We start from the raw sequence: 15660 nt of genomic DNA on the forward strand, positions 1-15660 counted from the left end.
GAACATCTCCAGTCACGACCAGAGCTGCGCTCATTTTCCACAAGCTATTCAGAGAGAGAGAGAGAGACATGTGGAGTCAGAGCAGTGTGTGTGTGGCGTAGCTTGATTCACCTTTTAGTGACAGTACAAGTAAATTAACACCAGAGTGAAAATGACACCAAATTAATGTATGTTATGAAATATTCCCAGCCTGCATTTATTACTAATTTATTTTTATTTAAGCTAAATTTAATAAAATATACTATTCAGATATTATTCAGTAGCTCAGACCTGTTCAAATCGATGAGCTTTTTCCTTTGACACTGAGGGCTTGTGTAACAAACATTTTGTTTTCATTTTTTTATTACCTACATAATATATGTCATATATATTGCCATTGTGGCAACAGCCCTTTTTCAATTAGTGACAATTATGATATGTAGTAGTAATTATAGTAAATTATGAGTTGTGTTTAACTAGTATAGCAATTACATTCAAGCGGAGTTTGAAAAAATCAAAGGCAGGTCAATGTTTTATGAGGTTTCTTTTGGTATTTCAGTTTAGTTTAATCAAAAGTTCACCTCAGTTTGGTCAACTATAGAATGAACTGAAAAAACATTACGTATGGCTACGTTCACATAACAAGCCACATTGCTCAAATCTGATTTTTTGCTCAGATCGGATTAGGCTATCTTGTCAGAAAGAGACCAGGCGGCTTGCTTTTGCTGTTTGACTGCTCACAATCATGTTGTCTATGGATCAGATACGTATCTGATTTAGGACCACATATGAAAGTGAATCAAATCTGATTTGATTGTTAGAATGGCAGCCATTTTGTTCACCTACAACTCTGTGACTCCAGATAAAACAAGACTATACACACTGTTTTGTTTTGTGTTTTTCCAATTATTGGCCCACATTTATCCTAATTGCTGATCCTGCCTTTCTCCTAAATCACACATTTGTATAAAAACATGGTGATTTGTCACAGATACTACAAGAATTAATATTTGACAGCATCTTGTGGCTGTTTTGCTAATGTATCACATTCAGCACTGCAGCAGTTCCCTGCTGTGTTTATGTACTGGACATGAGCAGGAGGCTCCCGGAAGCTCTTAAACTGCAGCGTAAATCTTCAAACACTAAGTGACTGTAACATTTTTTATTTCTAAATTCTTAACTATTAAAAATAGTGGTGCCAAGAATTATTCCTATGTCACTAAAATAAAATATTCAGAGACATAGCTTCTTTAAAGGACATGATGTAGCATTTAGCATTAGCATTTAGCTAGTGGCTAGAATAATGTAATATAATAATATAACATACCTATGTAGCACGCATACAGCTTGTTTGGTCCCTTTTTGGCACAATGTCTAATAGGGCTACACGATATTGGAAAATTTTACATTGCAAATGTTCTTTTTTAGACAATATGTATCGAAATATTAAACAATGCAGGGCCCATGGTGTCACCATCCCCGCCCCCACTCGTGCGCTGTCTCGGGTCCAGACCAATCAAAAGTTGAGTCAGCGTTGAGCCCTTAAAACCCGAGGAAAACGGCAAAACAGCCGTAATCAGCCCTTTAATCAGGCATTTAAATGGCTTTATAAAAGGCAAACAAGCATTTTACTGGGATTAAAAGTGTGAATTCAGCTGTAACTGGAAATATCTGCTCAAAACTGTGCTGTGCCCCCCCTCCCCCTCCCCCTCGCGCTTCTCAGGCAGCAGCAGCCTGTCACTCACACAGACACAGAGACAGCGCTGTGTATCTACTTCTTATGTCAAAGTCAAAACATTGCAACATGATGTGTTTGCTTTAATTGCCTTAAGTGACATTGCACGTCCTGCAATGTAATTATTGCGTACACGCGCATCACGATGACAGTGCTTAAACACACAGTATTTTTTCAGAAAGTGAGGGAATTGGGGATCAGTTGGGGTGGAGATTATTTAACATCCTCACCTCCCTCATGCTTTTGTTGCTAAACGCAATCAAACCCTCACATCAAGATGTATCAAAATCTGTATAGGAAGCCCTCCCTGGACTGTAGAGACATTTACTCCAAAAAAGCAGGATACATTCTTTTTAATGTTCTTGATTTAAATTAGCAAGTGTCCCAATATTTTTTTCCAAATATCATAAATACTTTTTTCTATAAAAATAAATCCAGTTCAGCAACCAATTAGAAAACTTTGTCTGACCCATCTTTTTACTTCTTTTACGTCATTCAGACTCAACTTCTTCCGTGATGTTCCTGACTTCCAAGTTTTGGCTTGTGGAGGGGATGGAACAGTGGGCTGGATTTTGGATTGCATTGGTAAGTGTGTAGCAATAATATCTAACGTAACATCTTCACTTTAGTCTTAAATACATAAAATTCTATGAATCAGCTTAAACAAGACATATTCTGACAAAAGAAAAAGTCTGTCTAAGCTGTTTTGACTACGACCAATTATTTAAACAATGAACCTCTAATAAATGTAGAAAAATATATATTCTTGATAATAATAGCACACTGCAGTGAGGAACTTTGCTCTTGTTCGAAACAATGCAAACATAATCATGGTAGCGTTTAATCGGCCTCTAAAAGGCTATTGTTCTTAAATGATGTCTAGGAAGCGTGCACGCTCATCTGTGACCTCTTTCATATGAGTGAATGGAAGATAACGGTGGAGAGATAATGGGCTGCCTCTTTCCCTGCTGACAGCCCTGCTGATGTTAATGGATAAGCGCTGGAGAGAAGTCTGTGTGGGTGGTGGTAGATAGTGCTTTTAAGTGCTGGTTTAGAATCAGTTTGGACTTATAACCTAATAGCTAGAAATGGGCACAGTGGAGAGAAGAGACACCTGATCCTGGATCAGTGCTGCTGAGCTCCTACCCCCATGAGAGCCAGTGAGGGTCCATTAGTGGAAGAGCAGAGGGAAAAAAGCTTTCTCTTTTTTTTTTTTGGAAGCTTATTTGGGAGCAGCATTGCTGTTTAGCCTTTAATGGTAAAATCTGATGATTAGTTTATTCAATCTGTTCCTAGATCAGCTCTCCTCACCCACATGATTTTGACAAGCATTAGAAAATGGCTGCTGCTTAGGGTGATTAGTCAGAGAGCCCCTCTGGTTAGGCAGTAAATCCCACCATGCAGAACAGGGCAAGGTCCCAAATGCAAGATCCCTGCAGACCTTGTGTTGTGAGCCACACAGGGACTGTCAGCAAAGGGATACAAAATATTATTACTGGCCCTTTTTATCTGATGAGAGACTCAGCTACTGCACTAATTATGGGAGACACAGACACTTCTGTCTGGTTTCTTTTGGAAAAAAAAAACATATTAGAGAGATTTTCAGAACGTTTTAGTTGATTATTATTATTGTCCAATATCATATGATTCATTTTGACAATATACAAAATAAAAATGAAAAAAATAAGAGACCACTTCAGTTTCTGAATCAGTTTAACTGATTTTGCTATTTATAGGTAGATGTTTGAGTAAAATGAACATTGTTTTATGCAATAAACTACAGACAACATTGCTTCCAAATTCCAAATAAAAATATTGAAAATCAGAAATAGCTGAAATAACAAAAAAGATGCAGTGCTTTCAGGTGCAAAGAAAACAAGTTCATATTCATAATGTTTTAAGAGTTCACCCTGGTTTTAATCACATTTTCCATGCATCTTGGCATGTTCTCCTCCACCAGTCTTACACACTGCTTTTGGATAACTTTGTGCCACTCCTGGTGCAAAAATTCAAGCAGTTCAGCTTGGTTTGATGACTTGTGATCATCCATCTCTTGATTATATTCCAGAGGTTTTCAATTTGGTAAAATCAAAGAAAATCATCATTTTCAAGTGGTCTCTTATTTTTTTCCAGAAATGTGTAATAAAATGCCAAATCAGCACCACTTACAGCAATACAGGCGTATACATATTTTAAACCAGCTAAGAAATATATTGTATCGCTAAGAAATATCTTATAACATCTTATGAGTTATCCTCAGTGCCTTTGTTACCCTGTTTGTTAAATAATTCTCTCTTCTGTGTTCTCTTCAGATAAGGCTAATTTTGCACGCCACCCCCCTGTCGCCATCCTGCCGCTGGGCACTGGGAATGACCTGGCACGCTGCCTTCGCTGGGGTGGAGGTGAGAGATCTCCTATTTTTGCCCATCTTCAGAGGTGGCGGTGTAGTTGTGTGGTGTGGTTGTGATGAGCGGTTAAGGGGGTGTTGTGTATTGAAATCTAATCATGTTAAGCTTTCACGTTAAGTATCCTAACTCTCAAAACAGCCCTTTACACTACTCAAAATAAGATAAGAACTGTAGATAAATACATCCTGAAATAATGTTTACTATACAACTTATAATCTGTACTAGAAAAGGAAAAATAATTTTTAATGGTCAATGCAAAAATATTTGATTCCAAGAGATTTGTATCTGTTGATCGTGAAATTATGATTTAATGTAAAGAACAACTGCCAGACCTGAAATATGTCAAAAAGTTTAAAGTTTCAGAACTAGAGATACCAAGGTTATTGCTTTTTTATTACTGCAGTAACTAGTCAAATAAAATGTTCTGAAAAACAAGGTGATCTGGAAAAGAATTTTGTTTATGTCAGCCCGTGAATTAGTATTCATGGCCTCGTCCACCTTCACTCTCGACCGCCCACAGGCAGAGCTGAAGCACACACCTTAACATCTCATCAGACAGAAGCTAACAGTGCTAGGAACACCATAGCAGTTTGTCCTATTGCAGCGCCTCAGCCAACAAAACGCAGGGGTGGAATTCTACTTTCTAGACCTGGACTACCCACCTCTATGTGTAACTGTAGGTTTACATAGGATCTCCGGTGGATTTGGCGTTTTACAGAGACTCTAACACTAGATCAGTGGGTGAACGGCAGTTAGCAGGGCATTACACATGTTGTAAAGTAACATATGACATTGCAAAGTATTATTATTTTATGTATTTACTCGCTGTTAGCCAAACAAAGGCGATATGTTTACATCTATGAATATTCATGAGCAAGAGCTATTATTCATTAATAATATTCATTTTCGTTTTAAAATATCGTTTCTCCCTGCCCACTCCTCCACCAGACTAAAGCAGCGTTATACCAAATACCCGGAGCATTTTTTTTGTTTGTTTTCTTTTTAGAAAAAAACAGTTCACAAGGCATTTATTCATTCTAGAGACCACAACTAGACATTTTAAAATTAATTAAAAAAAAGGATGGAATGAGACCTTTAAGAGTGCTATTATGATGAGATATTGGCACTCTTAGTGTGCCTTTTTAGCCAATTACAATGCAAGGACAGAAGTAATTGCAGCAACATTCAGAATGCAAAAATTACATTTTGGTTTGGAGAACAAGGGCCTGTATAGCACATACATACCCCACATTTAACAAGAATGAATATACATAGGCTTATTTAAAAAAAAGAAACAAAAATTTATTTAAAAGAATGAAATAAAATCATCTGTGAGCTCTGTTAAGTTCTAAATAAATATGAATAAATTGCTGATGTGTTTATTTAAGTATAACTTTAGTAACAATTCCAATAAATAATTTAAACTGTAGTGTTAATGAACAATTTTGATAAAGAAATTGCTATGGATGTATGTGAGAATACTGAGGGAAGCTTCACCACAGTGACAGAATCCCTCTCTAAAAGGTGTCATATGTTATATAATTTTTGCGTAGAGCGCTGGTTCCATAAGGTTATTGTGGATTTTTATGCATCAGTGAATTTACGTCTGCTCGTTAGATAGCTGTGACCTTGTGGAGGTTGCTGATTAATTAACCTATTACATCATATCTGTGTTTCCTGTGTGGATGTGTAGGGATATTGATCAATTTGCTTGGGTATGTGAGAGAAGGCAGTGAAATGCAGAGCTGCAGAGTTAGCAGCTATCTGAATGTATTTTATCTCATGCCACTGAAACCTTACTTGGTTACATATTAAAGTGGCAGTCCGTATTATTTTGGTTCTAAACTGAAAGCAGAAGCAGTTCTGAGTGAAGAAGGGATAAAATATTGTGTTTAATGGTTCCAGAGTGCTGGAATGACCATCCCTGCTAAACCTTATAATATATTCATTCTAAAAACTGGGGTGTCGGGTCTTCTCTGGGCTTTTTGTGGGTGTTTTTCTGTAAACGTCACATGTCTTTACGTACTTACGTCACACGTAAAGTGACTCTAAAGCCTCTAAAAGAGGATCCGGCTCAGTTTTATTGAATACAAGCGGCTGGTGGAGCAATGGAGACTCCAGAAGGGGAAACTCAGAGCTCAGTAGCTCATTCACTCATAGTAAAAACAAAGAAACTAAGAAGTGAAGTTTCTGACAGAGCGCGCTCTTTCTCTCTCTCTCTCTCTCTCTCTCTCTCTCTCTCTCTGACTAAACATAACCTGGAATCTGATTCATTCACTCTGAAAGGAGACCGCATCACACCCGCCCAGTTTAAAATGATCCTTCTGCATGCTCGCTGCAATTACCTATTTTCACCAGAGAGGGCCCTAAATCCCCCAAATCCCAAAACGTTCAGACATCAGCTTTAAGTATTAAAGTTTTTTTTTTTTGTTGTTAATGGTCAGTGCTACCAGTCGCTGTCCTCTGCAGAACATGTGTTTCTGGTGAATGAGTGTGTGTTCATGGGACAGTGCTCTGTACATAGAGGAAGTGTGATCTTCTAGGTGTCATCACACATGAGCAGAGGCACACAGGGTTGCCAGGAAAGTGTCAATATCGCTGCTTCCCTCACAGTGTGATGGCCCTCATTAAGAGATAACGCCTCCATCACAGTGCAGTAACACCCAGCCTCTGTGCCCTGCTCTGCTCTGCTCTGCAGAACTAATAAAGTAATTGAGTTGGGAGGCATTCCGACACCGAACACCTCTCACATCATCCATGCAGCACTGACAGAATGGCCTGTGATTAAGACCCGTGATGGAGCAATTCAACTCAAATGGCTTCACCCACAGGTCTCAAGTCCAAGTGACCATTTTGTCATTCAGTGCAAATACCCAGCTACCCAGAGAACGCTATGAGAACATTTAGCAACGTTTTAAAAAGGTTCCAGGAAGGTTAGCCTGTAACGTTACAGAAATAATATAGAAAACGTTATGTGTGACATAACAAAAGTTTTTATCACATTTTCAATAGAACTGTCAAAAAGACCACTTCAGTTTGCTATTTATAGGTAGATATTTTAATAAAATGAACATTGGGAGACATTTCTCCCAAATTCCAAATAAAAAATATTGTTATTTAGAGCATTTATTTGCAGAAAATGAGAAATGGCTGAAATAGCAAAAAATAATGCAAAGAAAACAAGTTCATATTCATACAGTTTTAAGAGTTCTGAAATCAGTATTTGGTGGAATAACCCTAGTTTTTAATCACAGTTCTCCTCCACCAGTCTTACACACTGCTTTTGGATAACTTTATGCCACTCCTGGTGCAAAAATTCAAGCAGTTCAGCTTGATTTGTTGGTTGTGATTGTTCATCTTCCTCTTGATTATATTACATTTTTACGTGGTCTCATTCTTTCTAGAGCTAAAAAAAATTAGAATGTTATCGAAAAGTAACTAATTTCAAGTAATTTTGTTCAAAATGTGTATCTAATATATTATATAGATATATCACACACAGAATGATGTGTTTGAAATTTTTATTTCTTTTACTGTTCATGATTATTGCTTACAGCCAATGAAATCAGCATCTCCATAAAAGTTGTCAGCAGAGGGAAGCATGAAGTGCTGTAAGATTTTCCAGGAAACACTGTACTGACTTTAAACTTCATACAACACAGTGGACCAACACCAGCAGATGACGTGCCTCTCCATACCATCACTGATCATCAGTAAATGTTGTATTTCATTTTGAAATCAAGGGACCAGAGTCTAGAGGAAGAGTGGAGAGACACACAGTACAAGCTGCTTGAGGTCTAGTGTGACGTTTCCACAATCAGTGACGTGAAACTTTTATGAAGTTGCAGATTTCATTTTTCAGCAGGACTTGGCACACTGCCCACGCTGCCAAAAATACCAATTCAATAATCAAATTTTGTGAGACACTAAATTTTGGACTTTCACTGACTGTAAGCCATAATCATCAAAAATAAAAGAAATAAATGCTTAAAAATGTGTGTAATACATCTACAGAATATATTATAAAGAATATAGAATTTCACATTTTGAATAAAGTCACTTTTCAATAATAGTATTTTTTTTTTAAATAACATTCCCTATACTAAAATGAAAACTTTGACACAAGTGATGTTGCATTGATGTTACCAGGATATTTAAAAATGTTATATTAAAAATACATATTACATTTTCTAAGAACATTAACTCTAATATTCAGAAAACGTTCTACTTACCAAAAACCTGTTAAGTGGGTATAGAAAGACTTTAGCAAGAGTATGTGTGTTAATCCTGCCTGATACTTATCTACATTACATTAATGTACAATCTAACTAATAGCTAATAGTTGTACTGTTCATGTCTTTTATTGGACACTTTAGTAAGTAAGTAAGTAAGTATCCACAGTGCACACTAGACAAGGTGAGTAACCTTTTGTGTGACGTCTTAAAGAGCTAATTGGCAAAAGGTGTTTCAATTAGGGAGGTGAGTTGTAGTGTAAATGTGTGATTCACAAGTCCTTTGACCTTTAAACAATAGCAAGAAGGACAGGAAAGAACTCAGAAGACCTACAAAATAATACAAAAGAATAGCTGAAAACATTAGTGTACATCAAACCACAATTGGCAAGCTCTCTGTCCAGCTCACTCTTAAAGTTAAAAGTGAGTTTATGTACATGAAAATAAATATTCACTTTTATGCATATGCATATGCACTTTTAAGATATATGGCAACCGGAAATATTTGGCCAACAATAGCACCTTCAGTTTTGAGAAAAATAAGTGAAAAAAGCAAATAATATATGTCAAATAATAACTAATATATTTTAGGTCAGTAGGTCAAAAGTATGTCAAGAGTTAACTAAAAACAGACAGGGGGCTCCCTAAAGTCATTTAAAGACTGTTTTTGGCTTTGTTGGTATATCTGCTGGGATATTATAATGTTCAGTGCTCCATAAATGGTTATAAATTGTAGTTTTGTGATTTTGTTTTTGTTGAAAATCAAGACTTAAAAACATATAATTTAGGCAGTGATGAAAAAGTGACACAATTAATGAAAAACCTGAAAAAAAATGTTTTTTCTATTTTATTTTGTTCATTTTCGTTTTCAGACAAAAATGTTTATTTCGCTCCATCACTAGCGATATGACCATAAAATAATAGCACAATATTTCATGTTAATTTCACGATAACACTGAATTAAAACACTGAATTAAAAAAATATATATTTCAAGAATTAACTACTGCAACAAAATTTCAATTACATTTTATTATTGCATACGATATGGTATGGCACACCCCGAATTGAGATTTTTATCAGATTTGTAACAGAAGTCAATGATCCAGAATGTCATGATACTAATAATGCACTCCAAATATCTCCATATATCCAGGATTAAAGTAACATAAATGATACTGGACAGATATAATCTGTCTGTAGTAGATATATAATGGGAAATGAGAACAGTGTGAAATTTTCTTTTACTAAAAACAGTAAAAAATAGTACCCTGATGTGATAATTAGGGGTGGGTGATATGACACCATATTTCGTGGTATAATAGTGTTCACGGTGTTTAAAAATGTTGGCGATATTATTGCATATTTCATTTCTCTCTGCATGTAGTGTATTATATCTGTGTTTTGTTCTTCAGGCTATGAGGGTGGCAGTCTTCTCAAGTTCCTCAAGGACATTGAGCACAGCACTGAGGTAGTGCTGGACCGCTGGAACATTGACATCATCCCTGATGACAAGGAGGAAAAGGGAGATCCTGTGCCGTACAGCATAGTGAACAACTACTTCTCCATCGGTGTGGTAAGCATCGGTTCAGACTCTAACTACCTAGATGATACAAATACATATACACATCATATCTAGTTAAGCCCTAACACTTTTATTTTACAGAGCTGAAGCAACACAATTAATAAATAGAAATATTTAAAGTAATATTAGGGAGATAAAAAGTGGATTTCTAATGTGTTCCTTGTACAAAATCTGAATTAAATCTGTTTGCAATATTTTACACTCATTGACAAAAAAACACAACACACCCTGTATTGAAACAAAGTGGTATTAATCATGCAGGACGTTCTGCAGCCAAACATGTTCATATGTTGCCTCTCAAGCAGAGCTTCAACCTGGTATTTTTTAGCAGGATAATGCTCACCCACACACACAAAGAATGTCCTGATATACCAATTATTTCGTTCTAAAATTATAATCACTTACATACATCATTATTACATTTGCACATTTTTACACAAGTATTATTCAATAATGTCTTCTTTTTTTGTCTATATGGGCCATTCCATCAAATCGGTGCCATTTCTGTCCCCAGGAAATTACATGTAAAAATGTGCACACAAAATAACTTTAAAATACATGTTATTATTAAGCATGGTGTCTTGTACATCGAACTGATTGCAAAAGTAAGCTATGTAATTAAAAACATTAATAAAAACTGCTTACAGTAGAACACTGAAAAAATAGCATGTATCTATCCCCACTCTTTAACTATAAACTTTACCATAAAATATAAATATTATGTAATTTTTTTGCATTGTTGTGTGACTCCAAATCCCATCTATGCTTTAAAATATATATATTTCATAATAAATCCTTAATGTTTAAGTTAAAATACACATTTTAGTTTAGTTTGGTTTTCACTCATTCCTGTTACCGTAATACATCACCCCATCCGAAACATCTGGAACATTCTACAACAAGTCACATTTACAACAGGAAGTGACATGGTTCACATGGTGCTGGTTCTTCTGAAGATCATGGACCAAAATTAGTTTCTTCATTTGTTTTTCTGTATATTTTATCTTTTTGTAACTATGACTGAGAAGGTCAAACGTATCACTCATTCCTGTTACCTAAATTAATTCTTATTTAAATCTTATTTGTTTTTTTTTAAATACACATTTTGGGAAAATCACTAGAATGTCCCCAGTGTCCTCAAGCTACTATCATAGCCACCATTTAGCTATTGTTCATGTTTTTTGCTAATTCTATGCTAAAAACTCATTCCTGTTACTCAAAACATTTAAAAAGTAAAAGGTATGAGGGCCAGTAACAGGAGTGAGTTCCAGTAACAGGAATGAGTTCCATTAACAGGAGTGATTTTTGTTATAAATATCAATTATTTGAACCTACAGTCAACCATTTCTATGAAATAAAGACTTTCTTGAGAGAAAATCAAAGAAATTAGTGGACTTGCTTTTTAAATGTCACAGGAGTTTTGTAACCATCTTTAGCTTAGAAATCTTTTGACCAGTACATGTTTTGGATAGTTAAATATATGTGTTATTAGATTCAGAGTTGAAAATAGATCTAAAAAATAAGTTTAATTTGGAACAGCTACAACAAACAAAAGTCACCCATTCGGTGGAATGGCCCTTATACAATATATTCTAGGCATATAAATTGGTCTTATTATTCCAGTTGCTACTCCTATTTACCAAAGTGCAGCATGGTATGTTTGGAAAAAAAAGCATTATTTAATTACACGTATATTTTATGTTTTATTGGCTAGAACAACTTCCTGTTCACATTAATATCTTTCAAATTTTCCTTCTTCCCAAAGGCTGAATATAGTTGGTCTTCAGATTATTTTAGTGAGTTTATAAGACATCATTAGATGTCCATTAGATCTAATGTGCATTTAATGACATATTGATCAAACGTAACATTAAGGTAAGCATCATTACATTAATGAAATTACAACTTGCCAAAACTTGAGCCTTGTGATTTTATACACAGCATCTTTACCAGCTCATGGAGAAAAATAAATAACTGGCCTGCTCTCAGTTGCTTAGCAACCGTACTCATTGTAATGTTATGAGAGCCATTTGTTCACAGGTTTTGTGGGAAAAGATCAAATTGATGCTAACCAATTCATTGTGATTTAGAGTCTTCTGCTATTTCAGCACTAAATGGCATCTATTGAGTGAAGTTTTAAAGAATTAGAACAAACATTTCTTAACAAACATGTTGTGATCAAATTGATAAAGTTAATATTGTTCTGTTGCCTCCAGTATTGTGCATGTGTTTAAGGTTCATAGCAAAGTTACAGTGCAAGCACAATGCTGCTTTAAAGTGAATAAAATCTGGATTGGGGATCATTTACAGATTTTAATGAGAGGAAACATATCACTTTGACAGAGTGTGATTCATACCTCTAGGGAAATCTAATGCTACTATATTCATAATGATTTATGGGAACATTACAAAACTGTTTATTAATAAATCTGCAAATCATCACTTTACATAGAATTGTGATTCTGCACACAGGCCAGTTTAATATGCCATGTCTTTACAATACAGTGATATCTAGAAATTTCAAAAAGCCAAAAAAGACAGGAAAGTTATTTAGCACAGCCAACCCTATGTTGTGCTACACTCAACAGAACAGAAATACATGTCTGTATACAATTCTGAAAAAAGAGACCACCTAAAAATAGATTTTACCAAATTGAAAACCTCTGGAATTATAATCAAGAGAAAAATGAATGATCACAAGCCATCAAACCAAGCTAAACTGCTTGAAGTTTTGCGCCAGGAGTGGCATAAATGTATCCAAAAGCAGTGTGTAAGACTGGTGGAGGAGAACATGCCAAGATGCATAAAAAACAGTGATTAAAAACCAGGGATATTCCACCAAATATTGATTTCTGAACTGTATCGCATGCAGTAGCTGTGAAGTGCCAAGTGGTTGCTATGGTGTCCAAGTCGGTTGCTGTGGTGTTCCTAACTGGTTGCTATGGTATGTTAGGAGGATGCACAGGCCTTGCCAAGTTGATTTTGTTGCATGTTTAACATTTGGCAGAAAAATAAACAAACTCAAAAAGGATAAATCAGATAAGAATATTTGTGCACTCAATTGTATTTTTTTTATATGAATCTGAATCTATCTGTATATCATTGCTGTTCAATGAAAACCACTTATCTCCAAAACAGCAACTTTACAGGAGAGAGAAAAAACATTGTAAACTTTCAATGGAAGTCAATGTAAAAAAGAGTTTATTTCAGGTCATTTTGAAGAGTTTCTATTGGTCTATTCATCAAGAAATTTTGGTACCGTGTAAGGGACAGTTTGTCTGTTCAGATTATGTAGTAAACTAAAAATCGACAAAAATGGAGATAAGTGTTTTTCATTGGACAGCGACGATATATTATATCTGTATATATTATTTTATTGAAATATGCAAAAATATTGTAATCTTATATTTTATGCATTTCAATTAATCTCATATCTTATAAGTTTGTAATCATATTTTTCTAAAAACTCTGCATAATTCTAATTTATACCCTTCTCATCATATTTAGAGCTTCACATTCTTAACCACCTCTAACTCAATTCATCTGCTAATAAGCAAACCCATCATGAGGTTAAATTAGGTTGTGTTAGAGCAAAAAAACTGCTTGAAGGATAATATTTCAGTCTCTCGCAGTATCTGCACTGTTCCCATTTACCCCCTTTTGTTTAGACAGTGATTCATTTTTGTTCCATTTATAGAGCAGCACTCTATAAATAGGGTGTCTTTCATTTTGGAAAAATGTCCAAATTCTATTCTAATCTGCTTCATCCCAGGTGTGTTGGTTACACGCTGTTTCATCTTTGTGAAGTGTGCCAGGTAGCCCGGGCCACATTTAGAGTGGCCAAAAATAGGCAAGGGACCTGAAATAGGCCATCTGATACGGATGAAGTGAGTTCGTGAATCGGCGGGAGCAGAGACAGGAAGGATTAGGCAAGGTGGCGCAGAAAAAAATAAAAATAATGCAGAAACTCGCAGGAATTCGACACACTGCAGCGCCATTATGTAACTCATCTCAGCCTCCCACTGACTGGAGGAACAGCTTTGATTCCCTCAGCCATCAGTATCCACTATTCTCACAGCAATGTGCCAGTTTAAGGACATTTATGAGGACTGCTCTGTCGTACAATAGCTTGATTATTTATTTGGATTATTTATACTGCTAAAAATTGTGGCTAATAGTTTGTGTGATGAGCTTTTTTCATATTAGAAATATAAAGAATAAAAAATTATTTAATTTTTTAAGAAATGAGGAGATGTAATTGTTATGTTAAAAGTTAAACAAAAACAGTTTTGTGTTAATTTTGAAACAGAGTACTTTTATATGTTGAGTAAAGAATGTGAGGCTTTTTATATTCAACTCTAATCTAAAATTAGTCTTCAAACTATTTTATTTTAGCCTGAGACAAACCGTCTACACAATTCCTATTAGCTGGCTCAATCTATCTTGGTTTACTATTAATGTAATAAGATATTTTGTTAAAGTATAGTCTTGAGAATAGCTGGATTAGCTTTTTTAACCCATTCAGCTCTGTTTAAGATAAAAAGAAACGTAATTGCCATGTTAAATGTTAATTAAATAAACAACAAATAACATTTTATTTAAAAAAAATGCAGAATGCAGGAGAAAGCTAAGAAACAATGTGGTGTATTGAGGGTGTCAGGCCATCTGCAGGTGATGATGTGGGCTGGTTTGGAAAGCTTGGGTGGCAGCGAGGCCGCTGACTCTTAGTGGACAATGGCTGGTCTGTGGACCCCGAGTCTCATGATGGGGGGAAGGTTGTCTGTGCCAGGAGGGTCCATGCATGGCTTGGCACCAATGCTGGTTCTCACAAGTGGAACAAGGAAAAAAAAACATAAAATGAAATCAGGCTTTGTCTCGGAATGCGCTTTTTTATATCACAGCGTGAAATAATCCAGTGGGGGAGTATCCTGCATGTCCATCAATGTACTGTAGGCCACAAGTGTAGGCCACTGGTTGTATGGAAGCACACTGTGTGTGAGTACAGTTTAGCAAGAACTGTTGATATATTGTTTTATTTGCTTTAAAATGTAAATGATCAGCAAAACAACAGTGCTGTTCATTATTTTATTAATGTAAACAAAATCAATTGGGTAGATTTTAGTAGGGGTGTGCAACATAAATAATATCACAATATTTCAGGGTATTTATTTTAAATGATATTTTTGCCAGTTTCAAACAAATGTGTAAACTTTTGTCTATTTTGCAAACAACTGTACTTTGCCAAGATTTTTTTGCACACAATAATAATAATTTAACCTAAAAATAATATAATGTAATTATAATGTTTACTTTTAATTTTTTTAAATATAAATATATAGTAAAAAAAATCAATACAATCAATTGGTCAATATTTGGTATTGTGGTAAATGTTTTGTTACTTTATATTATTTGTTTTGTTGCAATATAAATTATTGCAAAATTCTACACAAAAGACTTGTTAAATGCTTGCTTCAAAATGAGACAAAAGTTTAAAGATTTTTTGTTTCTACTGAATGTTAAATTAAAAGGTTATGCTAAATAGCCTTGCAGTAGTATAGTCATAAAATGAATTAAAATTGCCAACAATACATTTCCCAATATTAATTAAGGGCCACATCACCCAGCAATTCAGCAATCAGCATCTGCTGATACTTGTTTTTACTTGCTTCAAAATTTAAATGATGAAATAAAACAACAGTGTTTACGATAATAAAATATATATT

The 15660-nt window shown here is 35.1% G+C and overlaps 1 protein-coding gene across 4 annotated transcripts in view; it reads left to right on the plus strand.

Moving 5' to 3' along the window:
• The window catches only part of LOC103046181 (diacylglycerol kinase beta), a 194126-nt gene that overhangs the window by 114638 nt on the left and 63828 nt on the right, over window positions 1-15660 (plus strand). For all 4 annotated transcript variants that reach the window (XM_049484968.1, XM_049484967.1, XM_049484970.1 and 1 more), the window contains 3 exons: window positions 2214-2299; window positions 4027-4116; window positions 9768-9928. In XM_049484968.1, the coding sequence (XP_049340925.1) occupies window positions 2214-2299; window positions 4027-4116; window positions 9768-9928 (337 nt within the window). The remainder of the gene's footprint in view (window positions 1-2213; window positions 2300-4026; window positions 4117-9767; window positions 9929-15660) is intronic.

The sequence above is a fragment of the Astyanax mexicanus genome, chromosome 11, assembly GCF_023375975.1.
Source record: "Astyanax mexicanus isolate ESR-SI-001 chromosome 11, AstMex3_surface, whole genome shotgun sequence".
Classification (NCBI taxonomy): domain Eukaryota; kingdom Metazoa; phylum Chordata; class Actinopteri; order Characiformes; family Acestrorhamphidae; genus Astyanax; species Astyanax mexicanus.